Source organism: Eleginops maclovinus, chromosome 13, assembly GCF_036324505.1.
Source record: "Eleginops maclovinus isolate JMC-PN-2008 ecotype Puerto Natales chromosome 13, JC_Emac_rtc_rv5, whole genome shotgun sequence".
Classification (NCBI taxonomy): Eukaryota; Metazoa; Chordata; class Actinopteri; order Perciformes; family Eleginopidae; genus Eleginops; species Eleginops maclovinus.
Genome location: NC_086361.1, coordinates 22,774,459 through 22,800,132, shown reverse-complemented (window position 1 = coordinate 22,800,132; position 25,674 = coordinate 22,774,459). Strand labels below are relative to the sequence as shown.

At 40.8% G+C, this 25,674-nt stretch overlaps 1 protein-coding gene across 1 annotated transcript in view; it reads right to left on the bottom strand.

Annotated features, from left to right (window-relative positions):
• The window catches only part of ptprua (protein tyrosine phosphatase receptor type Ua), a 187,213-nt gene that overhangs the window by 65,123 nt on the left and 96,416 nt on the right, over positions 1-25,674 (bottom strand). The window contains 5 exon segments of the mRNA XM_063899996.1: positions 547-718; positions 4,936-5,051; positions 12,061-12,142; positions 25,159-25,280; positions 25,283-25,429. Coding sequence (XP_063756066.1) covers positions 547-718; positions 4,936-5,051; positions 12,061-12,142; positions 25,159-25,280; positions 25,283-25,429 — 639 coding nt within the window.

The following is a 25,674-nucleotide window of genomic DNA, read 5'->3' as shown; positions in this document are numbered from 1 at the left end:
CAGCCCAGAGAACATCAATTCAGCTCCTCTGATAATGGATTATGGGAGGAAATGTGCGTGTGTGAGTGCGTTTGTGGAGATTTACCGATGCATTACAGCACGACTAGGACTGCAAACAGAGCATTTTATGATGTCATTAATTAGAAAATGAGACAAGAGACATTTTGAATGCTTTTTAGTTAACTCAAAGGAGAAGTGAAGCAAGACCCAACTTTGACTAAACTCTCATGCAGGCACTTATGTGAAATAAACTCAGGGGTGTGTAAAGTAATGCAGGAAGTAGCTATGTGTTTGCTTGCTAATTTATTAATTGACTTTCCAGTGATGATCCTTTCAATCAATCAATTCAACTTTTTCATGTTTTTGGTTTGACTTGATGTCTACTGTGTTTTACTAATTTATGACTCAATCCAAGGATCTTTTGAGAACTTATTTAAAAAAATCAAATCAACCAATTAAAGAAATCTTAATTGACAATAACAAAATCATCAAACATTCCACTAACTGACTCAGCACTAAACACATCTCTGAGTAATGAGATCTCACCTCTGACGATGAGCTCTCCAAAGTTGGATACGGCGGCCCCCCGGGGGGACAGCGTGATGCAGCGGTAGAGATCCTGCTCGCCTCGCTGAGCCTCCACATGGAAAGTGGCCATCAGCCTCTTGTGGCTGAGTCGAGACAGGAAGGACGTGTCCATCACCACGCTGTTCCTCCGCTGGCACACAGGAATGAGGGTTTAGAAATGTCAAAAAGATAGCAAATGACATATTTTTTTTAGGCCACCCAGACCTGAGCATCTCCCTTCTCCCTCCTCGAGAGGCAAAGGGATTTCTCCATTGGATTTCAGGTTATTGCAGGAAGTAATCTCTATCACAATCTCTTCTGCTTGCTTTCACCACAGACCTTATTTCAGGCTAACAACATTCAGAAAACCATTGACCTCCAGAACAGGGGACAGGAAGTGCTAAAACACTGACTCATTTTAGGGTTTTAGGACTCATTCCTGCACCACTCACACTATAGTATGGTTTACAACACGGTGTTTCAGATTAATAGATAACATTGCATAACGTACGTCACATTGTAGTCCTGCGACTGTGTTAAACTCTGTTTATTAAATGAGCCAGTAACCCGATAGCATCTTTATTTCACTGCATGCAACTGAAAGGGAACACGGTTACATGTCTACTTCCGATCTCTGGAAAGGAGCAACCTCACACAAACACCTGAAGTATTTTCCAGTGATTAAAACTGTGCGGCAGGCTGAGAGGCAGACAGGAAGACAAAGCAGGGTTGAAATTAGCTACATGGGAGGCCGAGATAATAAATGCGTGATGAATGTCAACGGTAACAATGGTGTTTTGGCGGCTGAGGCCGGTGACACATGCCTCCTGGGTTGTTGTACGAGGCTCTGACAGCCCCTCATCTCGCGCCATGCTAATGTGTTAGCGCTGCAGGCACACGGGCTCAAATCAGGAGACAACACATGCAACGAGCAGATCCAGGTGCCACAATATATGCAGCTCTGTGGCAGAATATAAACTAATTATTACGTAAACTGTCGCCTGCTCCGGCTCCTTCACAGAGAAGTGGGTTTGACATGTTTCATTTAGGAGGAGGAGGAAGGAATATGAAATTAGATGTACAGTAGCCGTCTACGACTGCCTGAAGCTGCATATTATAACTCATCTTAACTTTGGTATAAGTGTAATATCTTCTTTTATAAAAGACCAGAAGTTTTTTTAGTTTCCAGCAGTTTGAAGAAGTGACTCAGTAATGTTCAGAGATCACTCTATAACTTTTATTCTAGAGGAATCATCGCATTTATTGACGTGCGATAATCACACTAATTCCAGAGGAAAATGAAATATATTTAAGTGCATTAATAAAATGTTTCATACTACGGTAATTGCTTTTATTGTAGTGAATTAATAACATTTATGATATTAAAAATAGTTACAAGTATTCTTTTGCATCAGTTACCCTAACCGTTATTCATGTTGTGCATCAATAACATTTATTCTAGTGCAATAGTTAAATCTATTCCAGTGCAACAGTTAAATGTATTCCAGTGCAATGACTACATTCATCTTAAATCATTATATATACATACCTAAATGTATTTACATGCAATACTTATTATTGTACATTTATTACATGTGTTATGTTGTAATAATTACAATATGCCCCCATGGCATTCATTTTATTTATTCTAGTCCAGTTTTAATAATTCATCTATTCCATTACTTACATTTATACTAGAGAAATAACCAAGTTGATTTTGGGGTATTGAGTTTTTGAGTGCATTATCACATTTCATCTAGTGCAAAAATAACATGTATTGGACTGCAAAAACTACATTTGCTTTAAGTGCATTTCTTCCAATTGTTCTACTTAAATCAAAACTCAAAGTTCATCTTTAAATCTCCTCCACTGTCTGCTGCAGCTCTGCACAGTGTTAGAATAAAGCTGCTCTGACTCATTGAAGTTTGGACTGAGGACACCTTTATGGTAAAGAAGGTAAATTGCATCAGCCGTCTGCAGTCTGGGCCGGAGGACGGCGGATTAAATATGACGCTAATTGATGCAGAACCATTATGCTAACAATTTGTTTGGACTACCTTAATGGAATATAAGAGTGGAGGGGAGAGCAGCAGATCAAAGAGAGAGCTGCAATTAGCAGACTCGCTGTATGTGATCAAACGAGCCGCCGACAAACAAATGTAGGAACAGAAGCCGCTAATGTTTTTGTGATATTCAAAATGATCTTTTTTTTCAGACTGTTAATGTGGGAAGTGAGGAGGAGCTGGAGCAGGAAGTTCACCGCGGCGATGTCGGATCACAAAGACCCGGCTCGTTTTGTTTGTTTGCATCCTCCTCTGTGTTTGTAACTCCGACATTACAGTCACCGACTCTGAAACTGATCAAAATGTCTCCTTTTTTTTACATGATCTTCAAAGGCTTCGATTGGAAGGGGGGCGGGGGGGTTGTTGAAATGAAGTCTGGTGGAAACACAAGGGATGGATCACCAAGTATTCTGAGATCTCATTTGCAAAGCGCCTTCTCTCTGCTGCCATCATTTTCAAAAAGCACTTAGATGTGCACGCTTCAAGGCCAGAGGAAGAGTGCAGGCATTCAGGGATGGTGTTTCTTGAAGACTAATATTAGGTCGTATTGAAAAACTAGGCAACTATTTTCAGCTGATGCACGCGAGACATGACTTTAGGGGCTCTAGCAAACTAAATGCCAGCACAATCAAACAGCTACACAACTTCATAATCTTCCCAGACGCTCCAATGACTCATCTCTCGGCAGCCTTTAAAGACACGGTGCATTATTTAACATCGTCAAATTGCAGTTTTATCAATGGTATCGTGATGACGGGTTAGATAATGGCTCCTCTTTTCCTTTACAAAACACAGTGCATCACAGAGTCAGAGCAGGTGGGTCTGGCTCTTTGTCCTCTCAACGGTGAGATGATTAATAAAGATCCAGCGTTATACTTCCATTAGGTTAGGGGACTTGTGGAGGACAGAAGAACAATGGCAAAAACCACTGACCCATTTTTCATGAAACTTGGAGGAAGGGTGTCGAAGAAACTATTACATTTTGGAGAATCACAGTGTGTGTGTGTGTGTGTGTGTGTGTGTGTGTGTGTGTGTGTAGGGGGGGGTCACCAGCAGGGCTGCACAATAACAGAAGTATTCAGCACAAAATAAATACATGAAAAACTCTGAATTTATTCTCGTGAATTCATTACAGATGTTCTCTTGCACGTTACATTGATTTTTGCTCATTAATTAACATTTATTCTACTGCATTTTAACTTTAATTTTAATATAATAGAGAATAAATGAAATGTATTCTAGTGCAATGACTACATCCATATTAAATCATTATATATATACTTAAATGTATTTTAGTGCAACACTTGCAGATATTCTTGTACGTGTATTACATGTATCCTATTTAAGAGGAGTAACGTTTGTTATGGCATTAATTACATTTATTCTAGTCCGGTTGTAATAATTAATCTAGTGCATTACTTTTACATTTACACTAGTTGAATAATTAACTTGATTGAGAGCAAACATCACATTTACTCTCGTGCTAAAGTTATATCTTGCATTTCTTACAATTATTCTACTTGATCAAAAACTAAAACTTCAGTTCAAACTTTTATTAAAGTAGGAACTGAACTGAACTTTTACAAAATAAACACATGAAAATATCTGACTGAAGGGCTGAGGTGTTGCAGAGACGTCCCGGACATTGATTGGTCGACCGCTTAGAGATGTCCCGCCCCCTAGCCTATCACGTACAATGTGTTTGAGTGTCGAGTGTTACAGTGATCTCACTATGTTCCTGAAGTAAACAAAGGACTCCAATGGAGGTGTTTCAGGCAGGGGGGGGGGTGTGAGAGAGAGACTCAGGGATTTTAACCTTTGCAGACCATTTACATGCACTAAAAAAGGACATAACAAAACCCCAAAAAAGATCAAAATAATACATTTAAATAATAATGTGAATAATATTTCAAAATGTATCTTTCCCTTTAACTTCTGAAACATACTCCCATTGCAATATCCAGACCGTGCAGCCCTAATCATAAAGTAAATGTGTTTCAGATTGTTTGGCTGCTGCTGGGACATGTTATCCATATTCTCTGAACTGGTTTGGACAGAGTGAAAAGCTCATGTGAACAGTCTGACTGAGACTTTAATGGGAGTGTGGCCAGCAGAGGAATAACTGTAGGCTGATGAGACTGTCAACTAAATGTCAACCATGTAAATCGTCCCTTTGTGCCGCTTCTTCTCCCTACAATCTTCCATTCTGTTTTGCAGATTGCTGGCATGTTGGCTTGACTTTTTCGCAGCAAAGATAACCACCCAAAAAAAAAGAATCACTCCCACGCATATTTCCTGTTCTCACCTCCAGCAAGAAGGGCTCAGTCTCAGAGACTTTGCCCGTGGCGACACACTGGAACGAGGCATTCTGCCCGGCGTTCACCTCCACGTCACCCAGCCGAGAGAAATGAGGCACCTTGTCTGTGGAAAGGAGGACACACACACAAAACACACACTGTGAGGAAAGTGGCACATCTGGAGTCGAGCATCACTGTCTCAATATATTAAACACACAGCTGTGAGATGTAACTTATTCAGAGCCTGTACAATTACTACTTCCAGGCGTGCATGCAACCTCACAAACATGTATTATGAACATCCAAGTAGAGTGCATGACCATGAATGCACTCATTTTGTCCGGATGGTTAAATCTTCATGAACTTCCTTTGATTTACATTTTAAAATATGAACCAAAGCTCTTTTAGGAAGCACGTTTGAATCTCTTCAACCCACATTACTTGCACTTGCACTAAAAACCCAGATCATAAGGCTGCACATGAGAATAAATCACTTATCAGACGTTGTTTCTGAAGATCACACCCATAGACATGCACACATTCCCCATTCAGTTTGACACGCATTTGCCTTCGATCACAGAGACACAATGCTTTCCTGCAGCATCAAATACTGTACGCATGTATAAGGCTCCTTCTGGGTCTAAACTGTGAACTACATTGTTATTTAAAGCCCTTTCAAGAACAAACGTAGCTCTGCAGTCTCTGTGTGTGCATCTTCTGAAGAACACCACTTGTTATTCCTCCAAAAACATTCAATACGAGATGCACAAGGAGCTCATTTTAACAATCGACTCTACCCAAGAGTTGTGTGCATGTTTCTATTTGCATACATTAAGACATGCATAAGGAATTCTTGTGTAGAAATGCATTTTGTTTTTTAATTGACATCATTAGTTAGTCACAATGCTCTCTGCATGCACGTACACAAATAGCATCACATTTGTTTACTGCAACACCATATGGTAGCAGACAGAGTGGTGATCAATCCACAGTGCCATCATTTGATAACCTGGAGATTTAAACACATTAATGTAGTTTATCATAACACCTTCTTTATGAGGTGTAAGAGAACTGGATGAATGCGTTCCCTTCCTCCAAAACCAAATTGGATATTTTTTTACATTTTCTACAGTATTTACATCCCTGTTTGCTAACTAGCATTCGTCTTCCTCCCCGCTGCTTGTTGGGTAATTGTTATACTGGAGATTCACCACCTTTAACTGTCAGTGAGTGAAATAATGTCGAATAACTGAAGAAATAGGAGCCATTAATGCTGCTCCGTGCTTGTAGAACGAGATCTAAACTAAACTGTCATCATCTCCTCAAGAAAATGTAGAAAATGAGTCCAAAAACCAGCATCAATGTGCATATTTTAAGGAAATTAAAACACATGCAATCATTCTGTGTGTGCGTTGTGCGTCTTGTCTCTCTCTGATTTGATTCCCTGCTTGTCACATCCATTATTTCTCATTAATACTGGATTAGATTCTCCGTAGTGTTGGTGCGATATGAAACGCAGCGGAGGATCACTTTCATTGTCATGTTGTCATTTGCAGCTCTGCTCTGATCAATACGCCCGGAGCACAGATGCTATTTATACATTTACATGTGTGTATGATTGAGACATACGTTTGACAGGATGATTTGTGTTACTGCAATGCACACAGAAACCATGCTTTGCTTTTGACAAGAGCAGGAGCGACAGTGATACTAACGACTAGAGATTATCACACTTCAGAAATGTGATCTTAGAGGACATTTTGACTTTGCATAGTTAGAAAAGCACCTGTAAACTAAAGCAGCTTAATGGAACTTAGCCATTATTCATTTGATCATTTTATGCCTGTGAATTTCCAACGTTGTCTTTGTGTCAAAGTGTGTTGGGTCGTTGTTAATAATGAGATGAATTGGACGGTGTTTGCTGTGGAAAAAGCACTCTTCTTTTGTCATTATCGAGCACCTATTCTGAAGTGGTACTCAGCAATTTCACTAATGCCTTGCTTGGCTAAACGTCAAGCTCCAAAAACTCATTGAATCGACCAAAAACGATCGGGGACTTCCCTGTATTGTATCTAACAATGATCTTTAGAATATTAGCCTCTATAAACACGTCTGACCCTCCAACATTTGCATTATAATAAAAGCTGGCACATCAGTATGACATCAGTACTCAGAGCTTTCAGATATAAGATTTCAAAAGGTCTTATTTTGAGCATCAGAATGTCCTGATATTCTGAGAGACTTTCTGAGGTGGCCTGCTACCACCCTGAAGTGGAATTAGTCTTTGATTGTGGAGCGTAAAGAATTCTGAAATCATTTTTGGGAAAATGTGATTTAGAAAAATAAACCTGACTTTTTTTTCCAAATATAGAAAAGAAAGTTGTTTTATTCTCATCTAAACACAGAGGGACGATAGCTCAAAAGGTTAGCTTTGAACAAGTTTTGAGGAGTTCATAATGCTGTTGGACACCAGCTGGCTATATTTGGGGTAATACACACAGGTATATATAGCTAACTTTTAAATAAGAAATGATACAGCTACTGGTTTTTGTTATAAGAGGCATGAAATGTAGATTTAGTACAGGTCTGATGATGCACGACCTACACACTGTTAACATGTTTGGTAATAATAGGTCAGTGACTAGTTTCCTCAACTGTCTGTTTTAAACGTTGGCTAAAAACAGACCATAAGCTTCATAATAAATGTCACATAACACGGGCTATTCTCAAAAATATACTGCATCTCTATAACGTATATGCACAGAATTGCTGAAATACTAATAATATCGCTTCTCAACAAAAGGCTACAGCTGGGATAAACATTATGGCTCCAATGCAGTGTTTTATTTACATCAGAGCCATAATATTCCCAAGGTTAAAACCAAATTCTAACAGACAGCTTCTCTTTACTGGTTAGCGTCGTGTCATGCTAGCGCTGAGCTGACAGATTGCATGGATGTTTTGCGATAAAGAAGCAACGGAAGTATTGTAAATAACAAAGTCTGCTTCTACATATGTTTGGTTATACTAGAATGGATGTTTTATAATCAAATGTAGACACATCTCAGTTGCTAATGTCATTTAAAGCTAATGAAGCTAGCAGACAGCAGATGTTGTGCTATAAAGAAGCTGAATAAACATTGTGTAATGTCTGTCTTTTACATAATGTGAACAAGTGTTTTAACACTAGCTCAACACCTACATTTCTGGGTGTGTTTTCCACCAGATGCAGCAAAACACAGACCGTTAGATTAGCACTCATAAGCCTGTGCTGTAGATTTAGCTATTCATGAATGTACATCTGGAAGTACTTTCTAACTTGTCCTGTTACATCTGCTTTAATGTGGGTCCTTGTTCCCTGCAGCCTTTCAGAAGACATTGTGCTGAAGCATAACAAATGAGTCAAAGTGCAACTTCTTGAAAAACTGCAGTAAACACAAACTGAGGAGAGCATAGCTTCTCTGCTGTGACAGGAGGGAAGCTAACCACATGTGTTCATGTAAAGTGAAGGATCATTTGCACCACTTTTATCACTGAACCTCAATCTCCTGGGAAGCCTCAAACAATGATAGCATGTCAGTCGTCTAAAAGCAATCCTAATGGAAACAGAATATATTTAATCATTTGATTATGAAACCTCTATCTTATAATAGACGAACCACAGCAATTTGAGCTCCTGCTGAGTTGTAAATAGGAAATGTTCCAGGTGAAGGGCCTCTACAGGACACCAGTGATGCACAGACTGGCACATATCACTTTTATCCTTGGTTTCCTTAGTAACCGATGGCAACATCTGGCAGGCTGGAAAGATAGAAATTGAATCTTACATTTTTACCTATTGCTCATTCTTTCTGCTCTCTGTAGTCCTTCTCCGGGATCTCTCTCAGACCACAAGAACATGTCCTCAGGTGCATCTATCAGACAAAACCTAATATCCAATATTGAAAGCTTGTGTATGTTATTAACTCCGCAGACCAGACGCAAAGTGGAAGCCAAATGTACACCGTGTAGACGTGTTGTTGTCAGTCAGAGAGCATTTGGTCTGCAGGAACTTTAAAGTCGTCTTTTAAATTGAAGCTTTCAGAGCCCCAATTATAGGAGAAGTCATTCGAGGATGAGGCAGCTGCATTAATAGTTACTGAGAAAACTTAATTTAAGACCTAAAAGCCCAGCAGTGTGTACGTGTGACCCGTCTAGCCTTAATTAATACAGCTAAACATAAACAGGCAAGGTAATTTGAGTCCCGAAAGCATTTAGACTGTCTGAGATGTTCCTTTTCTAAATGAGCAATGCAGCCTCTTATTCCTCATGCAGGAGAGATTGGTCCTGACTGAAACACGTGTTCAGAATAAAGACACCGAATGAGCGGGTATGCAAACTAAAAAGCATTAGCATTGACTTGAAGCTTTCCTAAGGAGACATAGCATTATTCCTGCAGCCTGCGGGGACATTTAAACGCCAGCCTGCTAATGTTTACTTACATCTTTTGTGTCACTCTGTGTTTCAAGGGTTGTTCCGGGTGACTGCTCCTGCGGATACACCAGCTGCCACAGAGGAATGTGTGATATCTGCACTGTTTGTATATGAAGAGTACAGAATGTGCTCTATGATTCATGCATTGATGTGTGTAAACGAGTCCCGGCAGGGACAATGTCCACAAATCTGAGCTAATAGTAATTTGGCGAGTCCAACCACCAACGTCAACAAGGCTAAGCCAATTCTGGGTCTCAGAGGGCAAAGGGCCAAACTTGAGATAAGTTGGGGTACAAAAAAAGCTTGGTTTTTAGAAAGGGTTATTCCAGTTCCTCTTCTGTGAGGATTCAGTGATTTATAATGTAAGACCAGTCTGGTTTTTTCAGTAGATCCAGGAATCTGAATTTCATGAGCTCATGAATAACCTACATTATCATTCATTTACATTCCCCACATTTATGCAGCAGCAAAACAGCGTTACAGTTCTGACTGAAGCCCAGCTAGGATCTAAACAGCGACGTTTACCAGAACGTTTCCTGAACGACAGGCCAGTGCCAGGGTTGGTGGACACAGTGTAATCTGCACATAGTTGCTGCATGAGAGAGAAATGGATAAAGCTGCATTCATTTAGACATATTTGAGCCACATAGGAATCTAAATCTACAATATCTGAGATGTAAAAGTTCCCGTCTTTTTCAGGTACAAACTTTTTGGGTTTGCGCTACATCAGTTATTAACCTTCTTTGTAGAATGCTTTTATAAATCAAACAACTTTTCTACAAATTGATGAATTGAAGCGTAATCTTTTCTCTCTTTTGTCCTCAGTAAATAAAATAAACTATTATTTAAAACCTCAATGCTCCCTTTTATTCATCAGCCTTCACACCAAGTAAAGGTTAGGGTCATTTTACAGACAATTCTTAGTGGACTTGTCAAAGCAAGCAACATTTTTCCAATAGCTGTCCTCTGTAGTAAAAGAAACATTGATTGGTGCGACTTTTGTAAATATAATTTGAGCAAATCGTCTGGAAGGCTCTTGAAACATAACAAATTCCTCGATTTCATTCATTTCTGCCTCAAACTGAAAACCTAATAACATCAGGTACTAATGACGGAAACAGTAACATAATTGACCTCTAATTAAAAGCCTTATACTCACTAACGACCCATTTTCATTTCTGTTTTCTCTTTCTGCAGCTTTCCAATGACAAATATTTTCCACGTCTGCTTTGGTTTGATGGTGTCGGATCACAGTGGTTAAAATAAGGGGGTCTGTAGTAATGGTTACCAAAATCTACACCCTGTGCACCAAAGCGCTGCGGGGGGTGTAATGGTAAACGTATCCGAACAGGACAAAATGTGACATTACCGGCACTCACAGCGCTCCAAACCACCCTGATATCCCAGCGGTGACAAAGAGAAGAAACCCTTCCGCAGAGGATCAAAGTACCACCATGAAATGTTCCTTTCCTGCCTGCAACATCACATTAGTTTTAATAAAAAGCACCCAGCTGGGAGCGAGGCGATCACAGGGAGAGGTCAGCCATTCTGCACGGACAAAAGAAAGGCTTCCTGCTGAGAGGCACTCGGACAGGTGCCAGTTATGTGTGCATTAGTTGACCCCACCTCTTCCATCGTCTCCGGGAAGATACTTCTGAAGCTTCCCGGTCAGGTCGGCTGTTCTTACGCTGGCCACTTTCCCCCCGGACTCAGTAATGGTATCACTGTACTTAGACCCTTACTCCCAAGGTAGATACCTGTTTGCTTCCCATGTTCTGTGTATTCAATCTCATCATAAACCAGACCTACACTAAATCGTAGTTCCTTAACCGCCTCTTTCGTTTTGGTTGTTGTTGTCGCTTGGATTTACTTAATGATTTGTGTAAATGCAAACAAATATTGTACATCGTCACTGTTACATCCTGATGTGTTTCACTCTTGACTTTGACCAAGGGATATAATGAAGTGGGAGGGGGATTCCTCGTCTTAATGTATGTCCATCTCTTGGTGAACCAGAAGCATACTAACCTTCTTCCCAACCAAATGTATACAAAGATGAAATACATGTAATGGTGCAAAATAGAGGGTTCACAATACTGTAAATGATTAATTCCTATGTTTTTGAATGAGTTTTAAGTAAACGAAATGTGGTTTGGTCTGTAATTATACAGATGGATGGAGGTTAATTGTCCTGCAGCCTTAACAGATCATTAAAATTGACTGAAATAACATTTCCTGAACTGGATGATACGTGTAATCTTCTCTAAACACTGAAAGAACGTTGACTTTAATTAAATGCAACACATTTCACATCTAGTTGACTTAGTTCAAGCAATGATATTAAGTTGAATGTAATATTTTTTTATTTCAGCTTGCTAGTTTCAACTAACCTTGTACAGTTACGTGAAATCTGTACACATAATACCTTTAATTAAAGTTTCAGTTCCTTCAGTACAATAACTGACACCTGTGATTGCACGGGCAAAAGAGAGACCTCCTGCTGTGACACTTGGACAGGTGTCGTTATACTTGCAAGTGCATTGCAACAGGAAGCTATTCCTGAAGCTCGCTGGCCATTATTTCTTTATTACGCTGCCCATTTTCTCCCGCAGACTCAGAAAAGGTCGTGCAGGAACAGTGAGTGAGGAACAGGTACTTACAACAGGGGTAATTGAGCAGCACGATGTCGTCCAAGGCGATGTAGCCCTGCCGCTCCTCGGAGACGGTCGCTTCGAAGATGACCTGCGGAAGACAACGGGGTAAATTAAATGAACACACACCATTACATCTTGAGTGGCAAGTAGACGGACGAAGTAGGAAATTAGAGGGATGGAGTACAAAGACAGACTTCCCATTAATTCCAGCAAGAATTAAAATCAAGCTCCATTGTGAGGCTTACAATTACCAGCGTTATCTTGAAGGTTTTCAGTATTTTAATAACAGCTGTAATAGAAGTTATTGGCAGAGCAACCTTTTCTTCTCTTCTTAATTGCATGGGGAATATGTATGTATACTATCAAGATTTGGCCATTTTTGTGGATTTGTTCCTCAGTTTTCCATGAATGGGTTTTGAAACCGTAACGAAGAAGCGTTTGCAGATATTCTTTGGTAGACTTGTCCTTTAATTCAACCAAAAAACTTGATATTTCAATAAAAACTGTTATTTTTGCATTCCTGGTTCAGTCCATTCATTCAAACACAGTATTTTAATAGCAGCTACAATTAAATACATTAGCAGAGCAACCTTTCTGTCACTCGGAGGGACATTTGCATCATATCAGGATTCGGTAATTTGGTATAAGACCCTAAGAAACAAAAAAACAACCACTCTTAATCCTCTATTTTGGGTTTAAGGCAGCAAAACCCAAATTGAGTACAAAAAACATTGAGAAAAGTAATATAAAAAAAGTCATCTTGAAGGTTTCAACGGTTTCATTAGAACTAAGTATTTTAATATAATTATTAACAGAGGACCTTTTTTACTCTCTAAATCACCAGGGGGTACAATATAATATCAGGATTTGGTGTAAGCCCATCAGAAGGGAAAACAAGTGCTCTTAAATCAGAATTTTGCATTAAAACTATGAAATGAGAAGCTCATTTCTGCACCTGAATGCATGGCCGCCTCCTGCACGGATCCCAATGATGTCTCAATATTCATAAATAGCTTGGATTGCTGGATATGCCGTGTGCTTAAACACAAACTCCCACAAGGTAAATGGAAGATACACATATGCAATCCAATTTTCCTGGCAATAAAATAGCTTGCTTGTCTAAATGCAAATCCCAGTGCCCTATCCCAATCATCAACCAGAGCCAAACTCAATCTTATCCCGATGTTTCCTCCACGCCTTTCTCTAAATGGGTGTTTTATTTATGCATATTGGGAGGGGTTCTAATCTGGATCAATGTCTGAGGAAAGCCAATTGATGCTAATTTGTATATTTGGCCAGTGTAAATAACATTGATTTGATTCAATCATTTGTATCCCAATGGAAAACCACCAACAGGAAACTAAAAGCACAACAGAAACCAACGACTGAACCATTAACACCTAACAGAAATTCACTACACCCAACATAGGGAATCTGTTTTTAAAAACCCCATATTGTGTCAGATGTCAACATTTTAAATCTCAACCCTAACAGTAACCTAGTTCATTCACAGGCTGCCTATTTCCTTTAACTCCCAGTACAACCCAGTGTAGAATGCATGACGCTACTCAGATCTCAATGAGTGATTATTAGTTGTTGCTGGGTTGCGTTTAGGGATTAAGAAGCATCTCACAGGAGCTCATTCTCAGTATTCTCATGCATTATTTGTTAACTTGCTTTGTCTGACTGGACTGGACTGGACTGGGACTTACTTGCAATTTAATGGAAAACTGATGAACCAATTACCAGCAGATCTGACCATTAAACACCATTCTTATTAACCCCTTAATCCGGGACAGTTTGCAGCCAAATAACAGAGCTTTGAGACTTTCTCAAAATGCCAAAAGGTGGATCTCCAGGTGAAGAATGTTAAATTGCACAAGCTTCCAGATTGTTTACAACCATACAGAACCCTTTGCCCCCATTTCACTCTTGTAGAATACAGTCAACAGAGTTATAGAAGCATTAAAACCACCGAAGGTCTGTGCTGAGAGCGCACAATCATCAAAATGCAACTCATCACTTCCCTCATTTACACAAACAGACGTAAAGATTGGATAAGAGGTACGATATTAGGTGCACAAGCTGTTTATAAGACTCAAAGACACTGACTTTCAGCAGTACAAAAATAAACACAAACAGCAGAGCCACACGAGCTGAAACACACCGACGAACTAGAAGTGCACTCTGAGTCTGCTGACCTTCACAGAAGCCGAGTGAAAAGTAGCTTGTGTATCTGCCCGTCATTCGCATCCACTCCAAAATGAAATGGATTTTTCCACCACATTTCATGACAAATGATGCCTGTATTTTCAGGATAATCCAGCTGACAGACAGACGAACCAAAATGAAACACACCTAGACCCTGGACTCATAAGACGGTCACCTTTTGAAGAACTTAGTTTAGTTTCCTCACAAGTAAAGCCGCAGAACATGAATACATCCCACTTCTGTTGCTCTAATCAATCCATACGGCAGCTGCAGGAGTCCTTAAACGCATCCTAAATATTCACTCAGTCATCTAAATGAGCCGGGAGCATGCGGAGCCTCAGACTGGATGGAGAGGCCTCCCAGAGAGAGCGGCAGAGTCATTCAGGGTTTCCCCGAGCAGTAATTACAGTCTGCAGAGCCCGAACCGCTCCCTCTGCAGACACCGCTTCACTTTCTGCTGCAGCAACGCAAACTCTGAAGGCAAAGGGCGGAGTGCGTGAACAGCTGGTGGGAAGAGCGTTTGGATTTTAATCAGGTTCAGAGTCAGAAACAGGTTTATTGCCAAGCAGGTTAACACACACGAGGAATTTGTGTCGGTGTGTTTTGGTGCATAAAACAAAAAAGAAAACACTGATAAACAATGTGTGTGTGTGTGTGTGTGTGTGTGTGTGTGTGTGTGTGTGTGTGTGTGTGTGTGTGTGTGTGTGTGTGTGTGTGTGTGTGTGTGTGTGTGTGTGTGTGTGTGTGTGTGTGTGTGTGCTTGGCTGTGTTTTTCGTTAATTGATTATTCTGTCTATACTGGCAGCTTGTTTCTGTATTTGGAGAATATTTCTGGATTTCCTCAAAGTTTTGTTAATTGACACCAGTTTCTCTATTTGTGTTTTTCTGTATTTGCAGTTGATTTAATATAATAATAACAACAACAATAATAACAATAATAACGCTTAATATTTAGTGATTTTCTAGAAACTCAGTAAAGATGTATAAAAACATAATTAAAACAGGCTCTTAAAAAATAGAAAACACAGCATTAATAACGCATTCTGAAAAGGTGAATCTTTAATGATTGGGGCAGTCACTGGGGAGTGAGTTTCAGAGGGCGGGGGCAGCTACGGAGAGGCTCTGCCCCCCCCCCCAGTACGTGTTGTCTGTATTGGCAGCTTGCTGTTTCCGTATCTCAGGTTGTGTTTCTGTCTTCTCTATTTGCAGTTCATTTATACACTACGACAAACTCTGAACTCACAGTGCATTACCTGCTGGTGAGTCGTGATTTCAGTGTGTGTGTGTGTGTGTGTGTGTTTCCCCCACTAGTTATCAATGTCAAAGCCCAGTGGAAGTCAGTGTGTGGCCGCGCACTCAGACGGGCAATAGATTGCAAAGTTGACAATACATCAGGCTCTAAGTGCCCGGGGCCAATCAATACCACAAAAGGCCTGGGCAGATGGATAGCGACTAAAGCTTTTCTTTCCACTAATTTATTTTTATTTTTCATTCCCATGTTGGGCCATTAGAGACGTCAGACCGATTAACTCTTCAATTCATCACGCGTCAATGCGCCCACCGCCATCGATTCGCTCCGTGCTCCGAGCCGTCGTTAAGCCCCCCCCCCTCCCCTCTGCATCCGGTCTCGCTCTCAGGAAAGTGTGTTTCCGTGCGACGCTGCCAGACGCTCGGGAAACTTGGGCGCACAATAACGCCAGATATCGTTCAAGTGAGTACGATGCCGTGGCTCTCCGCACATACAAAGCAAGGGGCTGGAAGTGAGAGGGTTTGCCGAGTGTTTGAAGGTACGGTACGAGTTCAATGCACTGCAGACACAGGACGTGACGTCGCGTGACAAAAGCCAATTAACCAATTTAGCAATTAGAATATTAAACGTACTGACATTTGTTGTGTCACTGTAGTTTCTATGGGTTAGGGTCAAAGTGAATTGTCTTGGACATTGGATTTTGTTCCAATGTTCAAAGTGCATTGGTGTGTTTCTTTGCTTTCTCCTGTATTTCGTTGGTTTTCCTGCAATCAGAGTTCCTTTTTATGACTGACTGCTTGTTCTGTATTCACTTCCGTTGTTTTTATTTGCTCATATTTTTGCTTTTTAGTGATTATGTGTATTTGAGTGTTTGAAGCTTCTTTATTTTCAGAGTGCATTTGTGTGTTTTGTTCAGTCCTCCGTGTTTTCGGTTGTTTCTGTATTTGCTTTTGTTGTCTTGATTTGCAGCTTTTCTTTGTGTACCTTTGCTTGTGTTTCTGTATTTGTGTTGCATTCCTGTGCCCTTATATTGATTTCCAGCTTGTTGGTTTACTTGGTGATTATTTCTGTAATTGCTTATGTTGTTTTCTCTCTATTTGGTTGTTTTTCTGTATTAAAAGTGCCTTTTTATAACGGTCTGTGTTTTCTATATTTGCTTAGGTTGTCTTGTTTCTCGGTGTGTTTTCTGCATTTGGCTGCAGGTTCTATGTTTGCAGCCCGTTTCATTCATATGTTTCTGCACACATACTTTACATGCATTTCCCAATTTTCCCATTGATTTATTTCCATGCATGGACTTCAATCTGTAAAGACGTTTTCCTCATTTTTTGAGCTTTATCTGTAGTTGTTTTCTTAGTGGCAAAGCTGTCGGTTCCACCGTAGGAAGGAGATATACAAAGATGTATACAGAGGAAAACTGCAGGCTGAGATAGTAGGGAAACACCGTGCACAGAAGGAGGCGATACATAGTGGAGAGAGTGGGGGCTTAAGCCACACTGATAGTGTTCGTCATGCCGGGGCCTGATAACATCTTTAATATTTGATAGTAAAGTTTTCCAATTCTCACGCAAGAAGGCATGGAGGGAAATCTATTCCTGCAAACAAAATGGATTTGTCCAATTGAAAAGATCCCAGATGTCATTCTCCAGCCACCTCTCGGGGTTTTGTTGTCAAAAAAACAACATGTAACACAATCTGTGAAGTGTGAATCAAGGTTTGGTTTAGTGCACACAGCAGGGTGCCGTCTCCCGAGATGGATCGTCGTGTCATCGCGCAGGAAATGACAGAAACTAATCCAAACCAGAAGAAAGTGTGGAGTTAAAAAGCAGCTGGACGGTCGTATTTGATGTAAAAAAGCATGCAGGCATTTTTAATTCAACCTCCTGCAGAGTCGGCTCATAAAACTCAATGTCGGAGAATTGATAGTTTAGCAAAATCCATACAGCGGCGGCGGCGGCCTCGCAGTGAAAGCATAGAACCACCGGTGGCAGTAAAAAGGATGAATTAAAAACAAGATTTGCACAGTAATTAATATTTCTTAGGCTTTTACTTTTTATTATAGGGCTGAGGAAATTATTTATGTGTGTGCATTATTGATGACGCTGCTCTCAATATGTGCCATCAATCTTCATGAGGACTTTGATAATTTAACGACTTACAAGCAATCATTTGAAGAATGTGCTGAGCAGGGATTGAAACAAGGTTCTGTTAATTGATTTCTGCAGCCAGAATGAGGCTATCGATCTGTATTGGCAACGTGGCGGAGACACATTGAAATATATGATGCGTGAAGACAAAAAGTCAGGTGTACAGTAGTAGGCTGCAGGAGGACCAGACAGCACACTGTGGATTGTGTGTGTGTGTGACTCCTTATGTACCTATCCGATTGGGGACCACCAACAAACACAGGTTATTTAAAGACAACTTTTCTTAAAGAGCACGAATAGGATGATGGGCAGGGGAGTAAGTGTCTCTACCTCTTTAAAGTAGAGACATAACATACTGATATACACCTGAACATCAGCAGGAAAGGACTCTTTAAAGTAGAGACACTACACACTGATATACACCTGAACATCAGCAGGAGAGGACTCTTTAAAGTAGAGACACTACATACTGATATACACCTGAACATCAGCAGGAGAGGACTCTTTAAAGTAGAGACTCTACATACTGATATACACCTGAACATCAGCAGGAGAGGACTCTTTAAAGTAGAGACACTACATACTGATATACACCTGAACATCAGCAGGAGAGGACTCTTTAAAGTAGAGACTCTACATACTGATATACACCTGAACATCAGCAGGAGAGGACTCTTTAAAGTAGAGACACTACATACTGATATACACCTGAACATCAGCAGGAGAGGACTCTTTAAAGTAGAGACACTACATACTGATATACACCTGAACATCAGCAGGAGAGGACTCTTTAAAGTAGAGACGCTACATACTGATACACACCTGAACATCAGCAGGAGAGGACTCTTTAAAGTAGAGACGCTACATACTGATATACACCTGAACATCAGCAGGAGAGGACTCTTTAAAGTAGAGACACTACATACTGATATACACCTGAACATCAGCAGGAGAGGACTCTTTAAAGTAGAGACACTACATACTGATATACACCTGAACATCAGCAGGAGAGGACTCTTTAAAGTAGAGACTCTACATACTGATATACACCTGAACATCAGCAGGAGAGGACTCTTTAAAGTAGAGACTCTACATACTGATATACACCTGAACATCAGCAGGAGAGGACTCTTTAAAGTAGAGACTCTACATACTGATATACACCTGAACATCAGCAGGAGAGGACTCTTTAAAGTAGAGACTCTACATACTGATATACACCTGAACATCAGCAGGAGAGGACTCTTTAAAGTAGAGACACTACATACTGATATACACCTGAACATCAGCAGGAGAGGACTCTTTAAAGTAGAGACGCTACATACTGATACACACCTGAACATCAGCAGAATATGACCCCTTTAACACTGGTTAAAGTATTGGCTGTGAGTCAGATTTAATCACCCTGCTTGACTTTGGTGAACACACTTATCTTTTGGAGATCAGACTCTGGATGTCATTGAAGGACAGCGGAGAACATTGATCAGGCTGCTTCACTCTCTCAGTGTCAGACAGAGAGTGGGAGGTACAGTAGGTGTTAAAGAGAAGCTATTTTGGAAACATTGGCTTCTCACCTTTCTTAGAGGTATTACTTTTGCTCCCCTCAATGCTTTGTCCTCCTTATCTAACTAATCTTAATTCCCAGTGCGTTTCACTGTGTATCCCAATTTTTCCTTATCTTTCCTCCATCTCTCCTATTTACTTTCCTTTTGTGTTGTAGCCTCTTTTCCCCGGAGAGTGAAGCAGTGTGGCTAAAATAAGGTTGGATAAACGATTACTTTCAGTCTTCAGGTATTTTTTGATTGTATTTTGGTGTTAGCCTAAAATAAGATCTGTGGTTAACAAAAACTGGAGAGATTAGTATTCTACCACATGAAATGCGTCAGTAAATACCCCACTGGTTAATTTAAAAACAGTGGTCTCTAAAGAAGACGACTAAACATCCTAACGCTGAACATTAGCCTCCTTTAGCTTAGCGGTGGTGACGTGAAGTCATGTGACCGTGCTGTAGTTCCTTTATAGCCCAACATTAGCCTCCTTTAGCTTAGCGGTGGAGACGTGAAGTCATGTGACCGTGCTGTAGTTCCTTTATAGCCCAACATTAGCCTCTTTAGCTTAGCAGTGGAGACGTGAGGTCATGTGACCGTGCTGTAGTTCCTTTATAGCCCAACATTAGCCTCCTTTAGCTTAGCGGTGGTGACGTGAGGTCATGTGACCGTGCTGTAGTTCCTTTATAGCCCAACATTAGCCTCCTTTAGCTTAGCGGTGGTGACGTGAGGTCATGTGACCGTGCTGTAGTTCCTTTATAGTCCAACATTAGCTTTTTATTTTACAAATCATACAGTTGTGTTAATATGTGGAGATTATCGTGCTGAACTAAACATGTAAGTATCATAATCATTTTTTAGACACATTTAATGCAATAATCCAAAATCCCATTGGCTATTTGCCGAGGGAACCAGGGAGATGCTAACTTCTGTGTCCGCCTACAAGTAGATGCTCAAAGTGTCCATTAGATGTTTGAAGAGGAACAAGATTAAGATGGTGCCCTCTTTTTAAAAGTTACCCTCTTCCTCCTCTTTTCCCTGGGAGCCCGGCCCTCTCCTCATCATCTCCCACCGCTGCGACTCTCAGTTCGGCCCCGCAGGGCTCCACTTATCTGTCGATAAAGATCACTGTCCAGCACTCGCAGCCAACAGACGACGCCTGCAGGCCGCAGAGGAGCTGCTCCACTCGGGGAGAGGACTTCCACTTCACAGGGCTTCAGGGAGAAAGTGTGTGCGTGTGCGTGTGCGTGTGTGTGTGTGTGTGTACAAACAGTGGTGGAAGTGGTGGTTTGGATTAAATGGGATCCCTGTGATCAGCGAGCATCAACAGCCTGAGGAAACACAGACTGCTACAGAGATATGTTGGACTGTGATCAGGTTTAGCATTTTGCCATCACTGATATGAGGTTTAATATTCCAGTGCCAATATTTCTGGGTAATGCACTGGTCAGTTTTGTAGATTTTAGACTATTTTGCTTCCTAAAATCTTTTCTTTCAGATATATTTATATTATTTTACACTCTTGATCTTTTTGTGTGATTTCTCTTGATTCCACCTGAAGTTAGCATTACATAACGCCTCACTTGCTTGTTTAAATACAACATGACACGTGAAAGAGGCCCTATAGTGCTTTTTGTGGTCTTCCCTTTCCTGTAGTGTGGTTTAAAGGTGAATGTCAATGGTCTGCAAAGGCTAAAATTCCCTGTATTCCCTCCAGAGGTAAACCACCAGCAAATCTTTCCTGTTCACCCATGTAAAAGTCTGCTGCTCAGCTCTACCTGCTTCATTATGAGCTGCCTATCAGACAGCTTTATCGGACAAATAAAGCAATCTGTTTAGTGTCTACACGCCCGACGGGAGGACTTCGGAGAACAGCGGCTCCCCATCACTCAGCCAGCTTGGACACACATCACCGGCAGATTACATTGCTTATGCACGCCTGTCCAAATGGTAAACACTGCGGCGCTAAAGCAAACTCCCCGCCTGAGCCGAGTTGTCTGATTGTACACTTCAGCTTCCCCTCGGAGATCACCCTGCCTCCTCCACCTCCACCACCTCCTCTGCAAGACTGACAAACTTCTCCCATCCTCACCGAGGGGAAGAAAATCATTACTTTAAATCAGTTTGGATGTTTGTGCGCGTCGCTCAGGACGGCGGGGCTGAGGAGGGAGAAGCGCGGGCCGTCCTCATCGATCTGCGCAGCGCTCTAATCTCATTAACTGGTTCTTGATTTATTGAGATGGGACCCACGGTGCGCCAAGGTTATGGAAGCAAAAAACCCCAACCGGCTCCCCCGCCTCCCAATGGGGGTCGCAAGCAATCGAGGTCAATTGACTGTTTGGACCCACGCTCCAAACCAGCCACCTCATTAACACCAGTTGTTTTTTTATAAAGGCAGGGGGCGCCAGGCTTGGTGTGAAGAAAGAGAGCATTAGGGAATAAATTATGGGCTGTAATGAGGTGAGGCAGTCATCAGAACCTTACAAGCTACACTACAGCGCTAATAATGCAGCATCGACAACACAGGCATCAAATGGAGCTATTGATTACACTGCGGGTAAATGGACCCATAAATAAAGGTACAATGCAAACACACGCCCGCTGTGATTGCACACCTATTGAGCTAATGTGATTTATGGCACAGCTGCAATTAGCTAATTCGGGCATGTGTTTGAAGGATAGGGGGCCGGTGATAACGCTGGTGGTAGTATGTTCAGCACACAGGGACCAAATGAAACCTCAACCTTCTAATAAAGATATTTAAACGGCCTGAATCAAAATTTAAACATTACAAAGTAGTGACTGTCAATACATACATATATTATGTTTGTTTTATTTAATTATCTTTATTTTATTATTTAATTATCTTTATTTTATTATTTTATTATCTTTATTTTATTATTTTATTATTTTATTTTATTATTTATTTATCTTTACTTTATTATCTTTATGTTATTATTTATTTATCTTTATTTTATTATCTTTATTTTATCTTATTTATTATTTATTATCTTTACTTTATTATTTTGTCTTATGTCTTTTTATAATATGCTGCATTGTTGGAGGAGCTCTGGATCTAAGATTCTCCTTGCCGTAACTACACTGTATAGCTACTGTGCATTTGATAATAAAAACCCTTGAACCTTGATGAGAGAGAGAGAGGATCAAAAATGAGTTGATAATTGTACTTACTGCCAAGGTTGCGGCTTGTCTTTAGGCTAAATGCTAATATTAGCATGCTGATGCTAACCTGTTTCTCATAACTCTTCATAGGCTACACAATTTAAGGGCTCCATTTGAACAAAACAGGGACCCGACATCATGATTTATTCACAATGAGTTCAATCATTGCACTTGAGTATTAAGCTTTCTGATACTGTATGCATTATCTTCTTTAAATATTAGCTTACTTGCTAATAGTTGTGAACACATGGTTAACACTTACCATTCTGCCTGATTATTGCCACCACACCGCTCCATTATAGAGACAACATACACTATCATTGAGTAGGGATGCATGGATCTCTAGGCTGAGCTTTGGTAGGTGCAGATTTTGCTTCTGCAATCACAATGGGAATCATGCAGTGTTTATCTGCTGCGCACGGGCCAAATGCTGGGTTGGATATTCGTGGTGGGATTTGGACAACAGTGTCAGGGCAACAGGTGACGTGCACGCATGTAGTTTTATGCTAGCATTTCACATCTTTGATTGCAAAGACAGATAAGCTGCAACAATGAAGTGATGCTTATCTTTTCAAAGCTTCTTCAGAAAAAGGCAGGCTGGAGGTGCATCAAACGCATCCGTGACTTAAGTATGATTAGTTCGCAACATAAATCAATGCAGAGAGAAATCACTTATCAAAACAACCATCAGTCACCTTATTACTTAGCTTCCACTTAGCTGATAATGTCTGCACTGCTGACAGCACAGGGTTGGATTTATGAACAGCTAGCAATTTTCACTTTCACAAAGTTCAGAAGAAGAAGCAGAGGTGGAGACATCCTGACTTGAGTATTGGTCACAAAAACCCCAGAGCCTAAATTTCCCATAATTCCTCTCTCCGGTTTAATTTCTAATGTCCTCACACAAGAGGGTCTGAAGTCTTCCTGTCAGGCTGATGTTCACGGGTAGAAATCTGTGGCGTTCTCCTTTAACTCCGAGTGACAGTGCTGCAAATTTCTATTTATTACATAACAGAAGAACAACATTGGCAGAACAAACTGGCTCCAAGCGACAAACGTTCTTGCTCCTGCACGCAACACTGAGATAATGGCCGCCTTTGACAGTGTTTAATTAAAGGGATACTGTTTGAAATGTTTTGACTGTGGACAAATGATAGTGAGCGTGGGTGGGATCATTCACTGTTTGTTTGGGTCGAATTTACACATTTCTATGTCTCACTAAATGCTGAAATGAGGCCAGGATAGAGTGTGATGGATCTTACAGCCCCCTGGTTTCTAAGCTTTAGTATTTAATGCACAGAGAAACACTTAAGATTTCATAAGGACGCAGACCTCCGCCAAGGTCCTTTCCATAAGTGTAAAATAAGGTGTGTATCTGCCCCATGCTCCGAAATGAAACAGGTTCTTTGTTGGCCAATGATACACACTTCCACCAAGTTTGATAAGAACTGAGCCTGTAGTCTTTCTGGGACAAACCAACAACATACCAACAAGTATACCAAAAGTATAATTGGTGGAGGGAACATTTTGAATAAAAAGTAACTGAGTAAATTAATCAGCCCGAAAACTGAACACCCTTTGATTTAAATGTGGCTGTGTGTGAAGTAACTTTTTCCCAATTGAAAAGCAATTAATTACCAAGTGAGATACAAAACCAAACACAGAAATCTGTCAAACATGCAAATTATTCAAACTATCGGACAGATTTTTTGTGCAGGATCTCATCGCTGAGATTAAGAAGGCATCCAGCAAAAGAGTAGCAGGACTCATTATATCACAGTACTTCCCTTTTAGCTGACCCTTTATCCAAAGCAAGTTGTAAAACACCTCCACTTTGGTCATGCAATTGGTCGAGTTTTGGGTAATCTGCAAAATAATCTGACATTTCTCAAATTCGAAATTTTGAAAAGTCGACATTTATTTCAAAATTCCAGAAATTTGAAAAAAAAATCAGATCTTTTAGGAAAAAGTGATAATTTTCAGAATACCTTTATTTTGATTTGATTTGATTCAACTTTATTGTCATTGCACAGAGTACAAGTACTAGGACAACGAAATGCGGTCTCTGCAGTTGACCCATCCTAGTGTTAGGAGCAGTGGGCTGCCATTATGTACGGCGCCCGGGGAGCAGTGTAGGTAACCAGTGTCTTGCTCAGGGACACCACGGTGGCACTAGGTCTTTCGGGGACTTGAACTGGTGACCTTCCAGTTCCCAGGCCAAGCCCCTAACCACTTTGCCACCGCCCCCATTTTTTGAGAATATTTTGAAGAAATAGTCAAAAAATCAAAAGGAAAACAAACTGGGAGACAAAAAGTGTGGAGATGACTAGGGCCACATGAAGAAGGAGTTGGAATAATGAGAAGATAATCGGACATGTTGAATAACTCTGTAGAGTCTTGTGGTGTAGATGCTCTGCTACGAGGAGCTTTGAGAAGAACCAGATTATTTTCAGAAAGAAATCAGAATTTTAGAATCTTAAAAAAAAGTAAGGATTTTGAGATTATGGGAAAAAAGTACAACCTTTTAAAACAGTTCATTACTATAAGTATTAAGATAGTTAATCCCAAATTCCTACCATATGCATGTGTGCGGTATTGAGGTTTATGTAGATCACTCTGGATAAAAGCATCAGCCAAATAATATTGTGGAGTTTATTGCTTTGACATGTTGTCAGCAGAGGCTAGGGATCAAACTGATTATTGATAGACAACCTTTTACTCTTTGGTGATGAGCAGGTTGCTTCTTGAATATTTGTGCAGCTCTTACCTGGTATTCACTGGGCCAGAAGGTGCTGACGGCGAGCTCCACCTGGTGCCACTGGTGTCCCTGGGAGCCGGAGATATTCCACACGGCGCTGCCCTTGGGGCCCCCGTTGACCCGGATGAACACCTGAGGTCTCCGGGGCTGTGGCCGTCGCGGCTGTACAGGAAGTAGCTGAACTGGATGCAGTGCGTGTCGTTCTCGCTGAGCGGGAGCAAGAGAAGCTGAGCGCGCTGACCGCCGAAATGCTGCGAGGAGTTCACCATCATGAAGGAGCCTGCAGGGGAGGGGGGGGGGGGGGGTAAAGAGACGTTAGGACAAAGGTTTCCGTAAAAAAGAAAGGAAGCGGGGTCGGTCAACGTGTTTGGGAAGAGTTCAATGCATTACAAATGAGAGAAATTCTGGTGAAATGTAATGACTAGTACATTCATCAAAAACAAAAACCTTACCAAGAAATAGAGAAATATCTAACTGGAATTTCTAATCAATAACTATTTGTAAGCTAAAATACGCTGGGAAACT